The sequence below is a fragment of the Mirounga angustirostris genome, unplaced genomic scaffold (genome assembly GCF_029215605.1).
Source record: "Mirounga angustirostris isolate CCGP_5_RB_7025 unplaced genomic scaffold, mMirAng1.0.hap1 SCAF_1, whole genome shotgun sequence".
Lineage (NCBI taxonomy): Eukaryota > Metazoa > Chordata > Mammalia > Carnivora > Phocidae > Mirounga > Mirounga angustirostris.
The window spans coordinates 65,423,132-65,437,753 of record NW_026991709.1 but is presented as its reverse complement, the minus strand read 5'-3'; the positions used below and the strand labels follow the sequence as shown (position 1 = coordinate 65,437,753).

The following is a 14,622-nucleotide window of genomic DNA, read 5'->3' as shown; positions in this document are numbered from 1 at the left end:
ATAATCCTTCATCTAAAATAGTTAAAAACTACATTTTATGGTTCAAATATATATTTAGTATATAAATATATATGATAGGTAACTATATCTCAGTATATAAGTATATACTAAGTATATAAGAAATTTATACTCTTGTAGGCTTAAAGCTATGTAGCATTTAGGAAATTTAAATTTCACAAGTTATGTCTTTTATTGACAACAGCTTATGACTGCAAAAGAATTTAGTTCAAGTCTTCTTATATGGAAGGTCAAAAAGAACAGGAAATAGCATGATCATATAATATGAATATAAAGAAAACTTATTTTTAATTGTTACTTTTACCTTATTACTGTATCCTTGTTTTTTATGCTTGACTCCTACAGAGTAGAGTACTAGAATCAGATCTGGTGGGCAATCAGCAAAGTATGCTGTGCATGTAACTGGTGACTCATGAATGTCCATGGGATATGGATTTTCAAAGATTGGAAAACTAACAGATGAAGACAATATATTAGTGTTATTTTGCAAAGATAAAAAATGAAATCACTTTTATAAAACAAATCCTAAAATCTTCTAAATATTACATATTTCACTTAAGTATCATAAAACAAGGATCACATGAGCAAGAATCCTCTTTTAAGATTATCTGCAAAATGTAATATGAATACTGGTAGAATTTTACTTGAATAAATTCACTGTCTTTTCTGTAATTCCAAAATTTCACAGTGATACCACCTTGCTAATATGGATAGAATGAATTATGTTAAACTGAAAATGTATTCATCAAGTTGACTTATTAGTGAATGTATTAAAGCATATCAATTAGGTGTTTTATCTATGTACAGTTTCATGTAATTATATAATATAAATGTTAAAATATCTTAGCAATTTTGACATGTGTTTCCTAGTGAGGTAATACATACACAAGTGTTTCTGGTCTTTTGCAGGAATAATTGAAAGATGAGTTTGCTATGTAGGTGTGTGTATGATTATATATGTTTAAGATCATTTCCAAAGTAAACTTAACTAGAGAACATAGTGGGAATACGGACTTATGGATATAGTAAATTTCATATCCTCAAGCCTATCATAATTTTAAAAATGGATATCAGTATAGAACCACATTAAGAATTCTTATAGCCATAATATACCATGCACTTCTTATGTACCAGATGTAACAAGAACTGTAGTAGAAGGCATTGAGTATTAGTCTATGCTGCATGTGTTCTAGGTCTATATGTTCATGTTACAAGGTCATGGGGGCTAGTAAAAATAATTTTCCCCATATCATTAGGAACTTAGTTAAAAACTTAGTCTAACCTCTGGAGAGTATGATATGTGTGTGTATTAGCAAGAATTTTTCTTCCCTCCGATCTGAAATACTGCAGATTTCTATCCCAGATAAGAATAGTGGTATATGCAAAATCAGGTGGAAAGGAGCAAGTTGAATTTAATAAATGACATATATGATAAAGGGTTAGTATCCAAAATATATAAAGAAATTATATGACTCAACACCCCAAAAGTAAATAATCCAATTAAAAGATGGGCTGAAGATATGAATAGACATTTTTCCAAATAAGACATTCAGATGGCCAACAGGCACATGGAAAAATGCTCAACATCAGTTATTATCAGGGAAATACAAATCAAAACTACAATGACCTATCACCTGTCAGAATGGTTAAAATCAACAACACAAGAAACAACAGATGTTGGTGAGGATGCAGAGAAAGGGGAATGAGCTTCTTTCACTGTTGCTAGGAATGCAAACTGGTGTAGCCACGCTGGAAACAGTATGGAGATTCCTCAAAAAGTTAAAAACAGAGTTATCCTATGATCCAGCAATGCACTGCTAGGTATTTACTCAAATAATACAAAAATACTAATTTAAAGGGACACATGCACCCCAGTATTTATAGCAGCATTTTCTAAAATAGCCTAACTCTGGATGCAGCCTAAGTGTCCACCAACTTTTGAATGAACAAAGAGGATATAGTATATATACACAATGGATTATTAGCCATAAAAAAGAATGATATCTTGCCATTTGCAATGACATGGATGGAGCTACAAAATATAATGCTAAGAGAAATAAGTCAGTCAGAGAAAGACAAATACTATATGATTTCACTCATATGTAAGAATTTAAGAAACAAAACAAATGAGCATAGGTAAAAAAAAGAGCAAACTAAGAAACAGACTGTTAACTATAGAGAACAAACTGATGGTTATCAGAGAGGAGGTGGGTAGGGGAATGGATTAAATAGGTGACAGAGATAAAGGAGTACAGTTGTGATGAGCACTGTGCATTGTATGGAAGTGCTGAATCACTATATTATACACGTGAAACTAATATTATACTGTATGTAAACTAATTGGAATTTAAATAAAAACTTGAAAAGTATAAAGTACTACCTGGACCCAGAAATAAATTAGAGAGATAGCAAGTAGGTTAAAATAGATGGATTGGCTGTTCTCTGTTTCTAGAGTAGAAATTAAACACTTCTGAGATTGATGAATTAGAAGTAAAATACATGAGTCACCTTAATGACCACATCTATAACTTGGGATTTGATAATAGCAAGAGGTTACAATGGCAGACTCCTGACAAGGTGAACAATATCATGTAAATGGGGAAAATTACTTTAGTATATTGGCAAAGAGTAAAGAAAAAGATAAGTAAAAAATAACAAAATGTGTTATAAGAATTTAGATATGGAGATGTAAGCAAAGATATAAATCTAAGAAATCAAGAAGAAAAATTTGTAAGCCCTAATGCTTATTTTTATATAAACAATTAAATGGAAAAAAGGAGGGAAAGGAAGAAGAGTTAAATTACTTTGAAAAGGAGTATAATAAAGCTGCAATATAATAACATGAAACATGGTTAAAGGTAATTGAAAGGAAAGAGAATATGCTAAATTTCTTGTAATAGGCAATGATATGGGGATGTCACAAAGATTTTAAAACATCGTGTTGCTGAAGGTGAAATAAAAAGTAGCAAAAGGTTATTTCACATACTTATATAAACTAATGAAAAGCATAAGAATAAATGTATATACTGAAAACACTGAGTATTAAAGGTATAGTGGGCCTTGAAAGATATTAGCCAATTAGATAAGGTATAAGAAACCAAGAAATGTGGCACAGAAAGAAGAGTACCACTGAGATCAGAACAGTACATTTTAATAAAACCAATATTAAAGTTTAGAGGAAGAGACATAAATCCATACATGTATATAAAATTTAATCAAGTTTAATGTTGATAAATAGAATAGCCAGGCAGAATCAGTGATGATGATCTTATGGCCCTAATACTATATCCCTGATTTCAAAATACTGAAATATGTGCTGCAAATGAGCATAAAGTACTTTGGCTCTGACATTTTTTGGTAAAGATTTACTTATTTATTTGAGACAGAGAGAGCATGGTGGGGAGGCGCAGAGGGAGAGGGAGAATCTCCAGTAGACTCCCTGCTGAATGAGGAGCCCAATGCAGGGCTCAATTCCATAATCTTGAGATCATGAGCTGAGTTGAAATCAAGAGTCAGACACTTAACCAACTGAGCCACCCAGGTGCCCCTGTCTCTGACATTTTTAAATGACATAGAAAGTAGAACTCCCAGGTTGTAAGTCATTAAACAGAAATTTACTGAGAACCTACTCCATGTGCAGACAAAGCTCCTCCTTCATGATACCTATACTGTCTAGTAGAGAATCTTTAAAGCAATAATAAACAAATGGAAAATTTTATCTGTGTCAGAGCTATGAAGGAGAGGAGAAGGGAAGTATGCAAGTCTGTAATAGGATATTTGACCAAATTTTATAGGTAATGAAAAAAAAATTTTAATGAGGAATGATATCTGAGTTGTTTCTTATAGATAAGATGTTAAGAAGAAGAAAAAGGAAGGGAAAATTAATACATGCAGAGAAGAGAGAATGTACAAAACTTCTGCACGTATAAGGGCTTAGAGAAGATCAGTAGGTCTAGAGTATAGAATGAGGGAAAATCAGAGTCAGGAAGAAAATAGAAGAGTAGGAGGATCCTGAGCTCACTTTGTCCCACAGACAAGATAACTACATCTGTGCAATTAACTCTGAAAATGATCTAAAGACTGGCAGAACAAACTTTCCTTAGTCAATTACAGAGAAGAGCCACACTGAAAAAGGTAAGAGGGGCAGAGATGTAGTTGGGAACCAGATCCCTGGTAAGACTAAACACAAATGAGAGGGATACCAAGCATGGGGAGGCAAGAAGATTAGACCCCACACCAGGCATCCCAGGCACTGGGGATCTGCACTGAGAAGACGAGTCTCCATTTACACAGGGCTTTAAAAACCAATGGGGCTTAACTCCAAGAAAGACAGAGGGAGATAGGAAACTGAGTCCCTGCCTTTAAAGATCCAGCATAATAAAAAACCCCAACTGAGACACAGCACAGAAGCAGTTGTTTGAAAATTTACTAATCTCAAAATGTGCAATGGAGGGACAGCGATCTTCAGGAGACTTCTCCAAGAACAAGTGTTGGTGGGTGCCATTTTTCCTCGCATCCCCCAGCCTAGATAGCTGGACATTGCAAACCAGCCCTAACACTCTCCACATATCTTGCTAGAACTGTGTGCCCTACCCCATTCAACCCACCTGCAAAGCAGCTCCTGCCCCTTTACATCCTGCAATCATCCCTGGTAGGGACCAGTGCCACTCCAAAATGACTTCTACCCTGTGGAGAGGGGGTGATAACCCCACACAGCAGCATACCTACAATTCCAGCAACCAAGCCTTTTAGCGACTATGCAGAGAGAGAGCCCTGCTGGTCAGTGTATCCACAGTTATGGTAGAGATTGCAAAAACCTAGTCTAGTTCCTGGCCTCACCCATCAACAAAAGCATCTGTGGGCCAAAAAAGGAGAAAGCCCTGGCATGGGGTGTGCCTCTGCAGAGGCTAATTGTAGACAGCGAGGCTGCCTGTTGACCCCACCCACCTATAAGCCCACAGAGACCTTGGGCCCCTCAACATCACAGGGACCAAACCCTGTCCAGTGCACCCAGAGCAGGCAAAGTGGATCATTGCAGCTGACTGGGTTAAGGACAGATGCCACTCAGTCCACCCAACCCCTAGAGATTATACCCCAGGAACATCTAGCTCTGGTGACTAGGGGAAATATCACTAAAGGGCACCACAGGACCTCTTCTTCTTCTACATAAGGCCACTATTTTGAAGACCAGGTGATATAGCTGACCTCCATAATACAGTAAAACAAACAGAGTTAGACAAAATGAGACAGAGGGATATGTCCCAAAATGAAAGAACAAAATCACAGCAAAAGATCTAAGCAAAGCTGAGATAAGCAGTATGCCTGATAAAAATGCAAAGTAATGGTTATAAAGATATTCATTGGACTTCAAAAGAGAGTGGATGAATTCAGTGAGAACTTCAACAAAGAGACAGAAAATATAAAACAGAACCAGGCAGAGATGGAAAATTCAATAATTGAAATAAAAACATATTAGAGGTAATAAACAGCAGATTAGGGTAGGCAGAAGAATGGATAAATAATCTGGAAGACAGGGTATTAGAAAGCAAGCAACCAACCAAGAATAATGAAAAATGAAAACAGGTTAAGGGAACTCAGCAACGTCATCAAGAGTATTAACATTCACAGTATAGGGATCCCAAAAGGAGAAGAGAAAGGAGGCATAAAACTTATTTGAAGAAATAATAGCTGAAAACTTCCCTAATCTGGGGAAGGAAACAGACATCCAGATACAGGAATCACAGAGAGCCCCTAACAAGATTAACCCAAGAAGGTCCATACCAAGACATATAATAATTAAAATGGCAAAAAGTCATGGAATTTTAAAAGCAACAAGAGAAAAAAAAAGTTAACATAAAAGGAAATCCCATAAGGCTATCAGCTCAGTTTCAGCAGAAATTTTGTAGGCCAGAAGAGAGTGGTATGATATATTCAAAGTGCTGAAAGGGGAAAAAAAAAACACGTGCAACCAAGAATACTCTATCCAGCAAAGTTACCATTCAGAATAGGAGGAGAGAGAAAAAGTTTCCCAAACAAAAGTTAAAAGAGCTCATCACCACTACACCAGCCTTATAATAAATGTTAAAGGGAATTCTTTGAGTGGAAAGAAAAGGCTTTGACTAGAAAAAATTATGAAAGGAAGAAAGTTCACGGGTAGAAGCAAACATGTAATGAAGGTAGTAGATTAATCACTTATAAAGCCAGTATGGAGGTTAAAACACAAAAATAGAAAATTATATCTACAAAACCAATCAAGGTATATACAAAATAAAAATGTAAATTATGACATCATATACATAAAACATGGAGACAGATTAGAAATGTAATGCTTTTAGAATGCATTTAAACTTAAATGACCATCCAGTTAATATAGACTGCCATACCCATAAGATATTATATATGAACCTAATGGTAACCACAAATCAAAAACCTACAGTAGATACACACAAAATAAATAGAAAGTAATCCAAGCATAACACTAAAGAAAGCCATTAAATCACGAGAAGATCAGTAGGTCTAGAGTATAGAATGAGGGAAAATCAGAGTCAGGAAGAAGATAGAAGAGTAGGAGGACAGATTAGAAATTTAATGCTTTTAGAGAAGAGAGCAAGAGAAGAAGGGGACAGAGAAGAAATACAAAAACAACTAGGAAACAATTTACTTTAAAGGGGCTAACTGCTCCAATCAAAAGACTTACATGACTAAATGGTTAAAAAACAAGGCCCATCTATATGCTGCCTACAAGAGACTCACTTCAGATCTAAAGACACATACAGACTGAGAGTGAAGGGCTGAGAAAGCATAAAGCATGAAAGTGAGAGCAAAAACAAAACAAAGCCAGGGGTAGCAATACTTAGACAAAAAAAAAAAGACTTTAAAACAAAGACTAATGAGAGAAAAAGTCACTACATAATGATAAAGGGAACATCCAAGAAGATGATATAACAATTTTAAATATCGATGCACCCAAATTGGAGCACCCAAATACATAAAGCACATATTAACAAACATAAAGGGAAAAAAAATCAAGTCATACGATAATAGTAGGGGACTTTACCACCCCACTTAAATGAATGGATAGGCCATCCAGACAGAAAATCTAGAGGAAATAGTGCCTTTGAATGACACAACAGACCAAATATATACAGATATATACAGATCATTCCATCCAAAGCCAGCAGAATACACATTCTTTTCAATTGCACATGGAACATTCTCCAAGGTAGATCATGTTAGGCCATAAAACAAGTCTCAATAAATTTAAGAGGCTTAGTATCATATTGAGCAACTTTTCTAACCACAATGATATGAAAATGAAAATCAACTGCAAGAAAATCTGGAAAGAAAAAACATATGGAGGCTAAACAAAATGCTACTAACCAACCAATGGGTTCAACCAAGAAATCAAAGAGGAAATCAAAAAATACATGGAGACAAATGAAAATAAAAACATAATAGTCCAAAATCTTTGGGACATGGGGTGCCTGGGTGGCTCAGTCAGTTAAGCATCTGCCTTCGGCTCAGGTCATGATCCCAGGGTCCTGGGATTGAGCCCCCCGTCCAGCTCCCTGCTCAGTGGGGAGTCTGCTTTTCCCTCTGCCACTCCCCCTGCTTGTGTTCTCTTGTGCACACTCTCTTTCTCTGTCAAATAAATAAATAAAATCTTTTTAAAAAATCTTTGGGACACAGCAAAAGCAGTTGTAAGAGAGAAGTTTATAACAATACAGGCCTACCTCAAGAAATAAGAAAAACCTCAAATAACCTAATCTTATAATTAAAAGAGCTAGAAAATGAAGAACAAACAAAGCTGAAAGCCAGTAGCTGAGAGGAAATATTAAAGATTAGAGAGAAATAAATAAAATAGAGACCAAAAAATCCACACACAATAGAAAAGATCAATTAAACCAGGAGCTGGTTCTTTATTTTTTTTTAAAGATTTTATTTATTTATTTGACAGAGAACACAAGCAGTGGGGAGTGGCAGAGGAAGAGGGAAAAGCAGGTTCCCTGCTGAGCAGGGAGCCTGAGTTGGGGCTCAACTCCAGGACCCTGGGATCATGACCTGAGCTGAAGGCAGATGCTTAACCAACTGAGCCATCCAGGTGCCCCAGAACTGGTTCTTTAAAAAAAATAAACAAAACTGATAAAACTTTTAGCCAGACTCATCAAGGGAAAAAGAGGGACGACTCACAAAATCAGAAATGAAGAAAAAATAACAACCAACACCACAGAAATACAAAGGATTATAAGAGAATATTATGAAAAATTATATACCAACCAATTGGACAACCTGGAAAAAAATGGATACATTTCTAGAAACATAATCCTCCACAACTGATTTAGGAAGATAGAAAATTTGAACAGACCTGTTACTAGTAATGGAATTGATTCAGTAGTCAAAAACTCCTAACAAACAAAACTCCACACTAGACAGCTTCATATGCAAATTCTACCAAATATTTAAAGAAGAGTTAAACCTTTTCTTAAATGATTCTAAAAAATAGAAGAGGAATGAGAATTCTAAATTCATTCTATGAGGCCAGCATTACTGTGATACCAAAAGTAGACAAAGACACTACAAAAAAAATTTATGGGCCAATATCTCTGATGAACATAGATGCAAGAATCCTTAAACAAAACATTGGCAAACCACATTCAGTAATACATTAAAAGCATGACTCACCATGATCAAGTTAAATTTATTCCAGGGATGCAAGGATGGTTGGTATTTGCAAATCAATCAATAAGATACATCACATTAACAAGAGAAAGGATAAAAACCATATCACCATCTCAATACATGCACAAAAACATTTGACAAAATACAACATCCATTCCTCATAAAAATTCTCAACAAAGTGAGTTTAGAGGGAACATACCTCAACATAATAAAGGTCATATATAAAAAACCCACAGCTAACATCATACTCAGTGGTGAAAATCTGAGAGCTTTTACTCTAAGATCAGGAAGAAGAGAAGGGTGTCCACTCTTGCCACTTTTATTCAACATAGTACTGGAAATCCTAGCTGCAGCATTCAGACAAGAAAAAGAAAACACATCCAAATTGGTAAGGGAGAAGTAAAACTGTCATTATTTGCAGATCCATGAGACTATATATAGAAAACCCTAAAGACCCCATCAAAAAACTACTAGAATGGATAAATGAATTCAGTAAAGTTGTGGGATAAATAATATACAAAAATCTGTTGCATTTCTATACACTAATAATGAAGAAGCAGAAAGAGAAATTTAAAAACAATCCTACTTACAATTGCACCAAAAAGAATAAAATACCTAGGAATAAACTGAACCAAGGTGATGAAAGACTTGTACTCTGAAAACTATAAAACATGATAAAAGAAAGATGACACAAACAAATGGAGATCTTCCATGCTCATAGATTGAAAGAATATCATTAAAATGGCCATACCACCCAAAGCAATCTTCACATTTAACTCAATCTCTATTAAAATACCAGTAGCATTTTTCACAAAATTAGAAGAAAGAATCCTAAAATTTGTATGGAACCACAAAAGACCCCAAATAGCCAAAGCAATCCTTTTTTAAAGATTTATTTATTTATATTGGAGAGAGAGAGACTGGTGGGGAGGGGCAGAGGGAGAGAGAGAATATCAAGCAGACTCCCTGCTGAGCATGGAGCCCCATGTGGGGCTCAATCCCCCAACCCTGAGATCACAACCTGAGCTGAAACCAAGAGTCAGATGCTTAACCGACTGTGCCATCCAGGGACGCACCCAAAGCAATCTTGAGAAAAAAGAACAAAGCTGGAGGTATCTCATCAATTCCAGATTTCATGATATACTACAAAGCTGTAATAATCAAAACAATATCGTATTAGAAAAACAAAACAAAACAAAACAAAAAAACTCAGACACGTAACCTAGTCCAACAGAACAGATAGAATGCCCAGAAATAAACCCATGCTTATGTGGTCAATTAATCTACAACAAAGGATGCAAGAATATGCAATGGGAAAAAGATAATCTCTTCAAAAATGGTGCTATGAAAACTGGACAGCTACATGTAAAAGAATGAAATTAGACCACTTTCTTACACCATACACACAAAGAAACTCAAAGACCTAAATGCAAAACCTGGAACCATAAAGCCTCTGGAAGAAAACATAGGCAGTAATTTCTTTGACATCTGCTGTAGAAACAGTTTTCTAGATATATCTCCTCCAGCGAGGGAAACAAAAGCAAGAATAAACTACTGGGACTACACCAAAATAAAAAGTTTTTGTGACAGTGAAGGAAACAATCAACAAAATGACAAGGCAACTTACTGAATGGGAGGAGATATTTGCAAATGATATATCTGATAAAAGGCTAATATCCAAAATACTTAAATAACTTACACAAATTAACATCAAAGAACCCCACAAATAATCTGATTAAAAATGGGCAGAGGACTTGAATAGACCTTTTTCCAAAGAAGACCTACAAATAGCCAATAGACACATGATAAGATGCCCAACATCACAAATCATTAGGGAAATGCAGATCAAAACTACAATTAGATGTCACCTTACACTTGTCAGAATGACTAGAATAAAAAAGGAAAGAAATAAGTGTTGGCAAGGATGTGGAGGAAAAGAGACCCTAGTACACTATTGGTGGGAATGTAAATTGGTGCAGCTACCATGGAAAACAGTATGGAGGTTTTCCAAATAATTAAAAATAGAAATACCATATGATCCAGTAGTCCTACTACTGGGTATTTACCAAGATACATGCACGCTATGCTTATTGCAGCATTATTTCCAATAGCCAAGATATAGAAGCAACCTATATCTATCTATTGATCTATCTATCTACCAAATATTATTCAGCCATAAAAACTAATGAGATATTGCCATTTGTGACGACATGGATGGGACTGGAGGGTATTATCCTAAGTAAAATAAGTCAGACAGACAAATACCATATAATTTCACTTACATGTGGGATCTAACAAACAAAACAAGCAAAGAAACAAAAATACTAAACTCATAAATACAGAGGAACAAGTTGGTGATTGCCAAAGGGGAAACAATGGGCTAGGTAGTTATATCTGTTTTATCACTTTAGGGGATTAAGAGCTATAAACTTTCAGTTATGAAATATGTAAGTCATGGGGATGAAAAGTACAGCACAGGGAACATAATGAGTAATACTGAAATAATACTGTAATGCAACAGATGGTAATTACACTTAATTGTGGTGAGCACTGAGTAATGTATAGAATTGTTGAATCAATATGTTGTACACCTGAAACTAATATAACATTGTGTTAAATATACTTCAATTAAAAAAGGAATAAAGTGAGGGAAAATCAGTTTCATGCCTATCATCATTTACAATGAAAACGTATAGCAAGAAGACAGTGTTAATCAATTTCATCTACTTTTACTGTCCATGTAATGGAGGTGAGATCACCACTCTAATAGCAATATTTTATATTTGTTACCATTGCCTACAACATAACAAGGAAGAAAAGAAAGTGAAAGAAGGCCTCCATCTTCTCTACCCTCCAGATCCTGCTCTTCTGTATTATTGCTACAATAGTTCAATAATATTTTTATCATGTACCATTTTCCTTTAGTCAATAGTCTAGCAGATGGCCATATAGTACATTGTACAAATTTTCATAACAATTGTGTTTGCTTAGGTTAACAGCAGAAACGTGATCCATTTTATGTGTCCTGAGTCTCCAAATACATCTTTCCAAACATCAGGTGTTGCCTTTAAAATAAGTTACAATTTTGTGTTTCCTAAACTCTCCTGGTTTAGTTTTCATTATTGAATCAATTACATTTCTACAATTCTAGCATAACAATATTCCACACAAAGAATATTTATCATCTAACATATACTGTCAGTTATCTATAACATCTTCCTGTATTTTAATTGTAATGAAGAGTATAAAAATAGTGTTAATCTGTAAATGAACAACTTACTTGCTTTGTGTCAGATCAACTACAATGAGATCTTTTTCCAGAAGTACTACAACAGCATAAGGTTCTTGAAATTCTACGAGTAAAAAATAGAAAGTGGAAGTTTTCATATTTCATATTTTATAAAATCACCAAATTTTCATTTCCTTTATCTCCTTACAAATGTTATTTAAATGATTTCAGAAGACCAAAATATGAGCCAACGTAAGAAGTAACAAAGAGCACTTTGAAAAATACTGTTGTGTTTCTCAGACTTAATGTTTAAGATCATTATAGGGAATATGAAAATGAAAAGTTGAATAGGCATAGAGTTAAACATTTCTCAATAATCATGAGGTGGTGATAGCAGATTATTTGGAGAGTCTGTCACCTCCGTCTCACAAACAATTATCTTATTCTTCCATAACCTTCCATTTTAGATCTGATTTTATAGGTACAAGGAGATGTTCTAAGGAAATAGTAGTTCTGCCTTCCTGAGCTGTGATACATTTTCACCTCCCTATGAGAGCAACACTCCTTATACCAAAAAATTTAATTTCAATTCAATGTGATTTAACATGTACTTAAAGATATGTCCCTAAGCGTATATACCTCAAAAAGGCAAGGAATCTGAGGATAGTCTAAGATTTTCAAATTCCTAAACTTTAACCGCCCCCCTCCTTCTTTCAATATGTTCTAGCAACTATTCTCAGAACAAAGGATATATGGAAAATAAAATTGACAAGGTCCTTATTCTCACAGAGTTTACATCCCAGGGATGTATACAAACCATGAAGAACTAAACAAATAAGATAAATTCACAGAATAATGTGAGCTATGAAAAGAATTCTTTTCAAAGTTAATAGTATAAGAAATGACTTGTGGTTGGTGGGAGAGCACTGATTTAGCTATTGTGGTCAGGGAAGACACTGCTTTCCATCTATAATAGGGAATAACAAAGGAAAGGCACAGTTAAAGTGTTCTCAATTTAAGGAAAAAGTATTTACAAAAACATCTTACATACATGATATTTGATTCTCAGCTAGAACAGGTATTACTATTTTTCATTTCATAGAGAAAACTGAAGTCCAAAGAGATTATGAGATTGGCACAAATTTACAAAGCTAGTTAACTGAAAAAGCTGGAACTTTACCTTCTGATTCTAAATTCTCATTTATTTTCATTATTCCAGCAGTTTCTACTAGCTACCTTAAGTAAAGCTCAACAATCACTTGGTGGGAATTTTATTCAGAGTATTCAAGTCTTAGGTGGGAAACTGGAAAAGATGGCCTTCATAGTCCTTCACAAGCCTTTAGAGTCTTGAGAAGCTGTAGAACCTATCATATTTATAAGTCACATGAGAAAAACTAGAAACAGAAACCCCAAAACTGAGGAGTATACCCTTGTTTGGCATGTCTATGTGACAGTATGCAGTCTTCATACTGTTTGCCACCTAATCTGTTCTCAAATTGAGGCTTCTTCCACCTTTCCCTGATCTCTTAGAGCTGTTTTAAGTTTTCAACATTATTTCAGTACTTCTGAATTTAGGGTTTTTAGGGTTTGGGGTTTGTTTGTTTGTTTTTTGGTTTAGTTTTCAGTTGAAGGAACACTGGAGTTCTATACTATTACATTTTTTCTTTGTCTTCTCTCCAGGGCAATCAATGATTGGGAAGCAACTGCTACAAAAATAAAATAGCTGAGACACTAGCATGAATAAGCAAAATTCATAATCATTTTAGGTAGTTATATCTATTTTATCACTTTAGGTAGGTACATCTGTTAGATTAGTATTGTTTCTTTTCAAATAATAAAAACTGGTAGCAAAAGTTTCACCTTTGTAGAAGTACCTGGTGTACTGTAGTAATCTCTGAATAAAAAGATTTCCTTAGGAGTCAGTCAGTATTAGGTTCAATTTTGTGTCTATTATTTATTAACAGTTTGATCTTAAGCAAATTCATTAACTTATTAGCTCAATTATATTAATTCAATTTCTTTATCCATTGATATGGCAAAATAATAACTACCTTAGACTATTATGAAGATTAGATGTATATGAAGATGTTTAAGGCAAAGCCTGGCACATAGTACATGCTCAATAGATGCCAACAGTATCACTTCCTCTATTAGATTGGTTTATTTTTGAGCAGGCTCAGTATTTTAACCTTAGCCCCCTACAGGTAAAAAGCTCTATAACAATTACTATTTCTCTGAAGAGAAATGCATTAGTTATGATGCTTGTAGAGGACCAGATACAGTTAAATGTAAATGTGAAATTGATGAATTCTGAGTACAGTTACTTAGTTACTCTGGACAATACCCCCTGAGATAAGAGGCATTTGTGTTCTTTGAAAAGCAAGTTGAATTGAATTGTCAGATGTCACAAATGATTTATCAATATTAAAAACTGTTAATAAATTTATTTGTGTAACATATGCGTAAGATTTATCACTATGTGGCTGCAAAGAAGAATGAAGTTCCATATTTGCTAGTATGGAATCATACTCAAAATACACTAAGTGAAAAAAAGTGTAATATGGAATAGCACATGGAATATGTTCTCATTTGCACAAAAAAGAGATAATGTATACATAGATAAGTACACTTAGGCATATGCATAAACTTTTTGGGGAAATACATAAACTTAGAAATAGTCGCTTCTGGAAGGGCAG

The 14,622-nt window shown here is 34.6% G+C and overlaps 1 protein-coding gene across 1 annotated transcript in view; it reads right to left on the bottom strand.

Annotated features, from left to right (window-relative positions):
* The window catches only part of STXBP5L (syntaxin binding protein 5L), a 429,885-nt gene that overhangs the window by 160,239 nt on the left and 255,024 nt on the right, over positions 1–14,622 (bottom strand). The window contains exons 12-13 of the mRNA XM_045902962.2: positions 11,978–12,050; positions 323–470 (exon numbers count right to left, since the gene is read on the bottom strand). Of these exons, the coding sequence (XP_045758918.1) occupies positions 323–470; positions 11,978–12,050 (221 nt within the window). The remainder of the gene's footprint in view (positions 1–322; positions 471–11,977; positions 12,051–14,622) is intronic.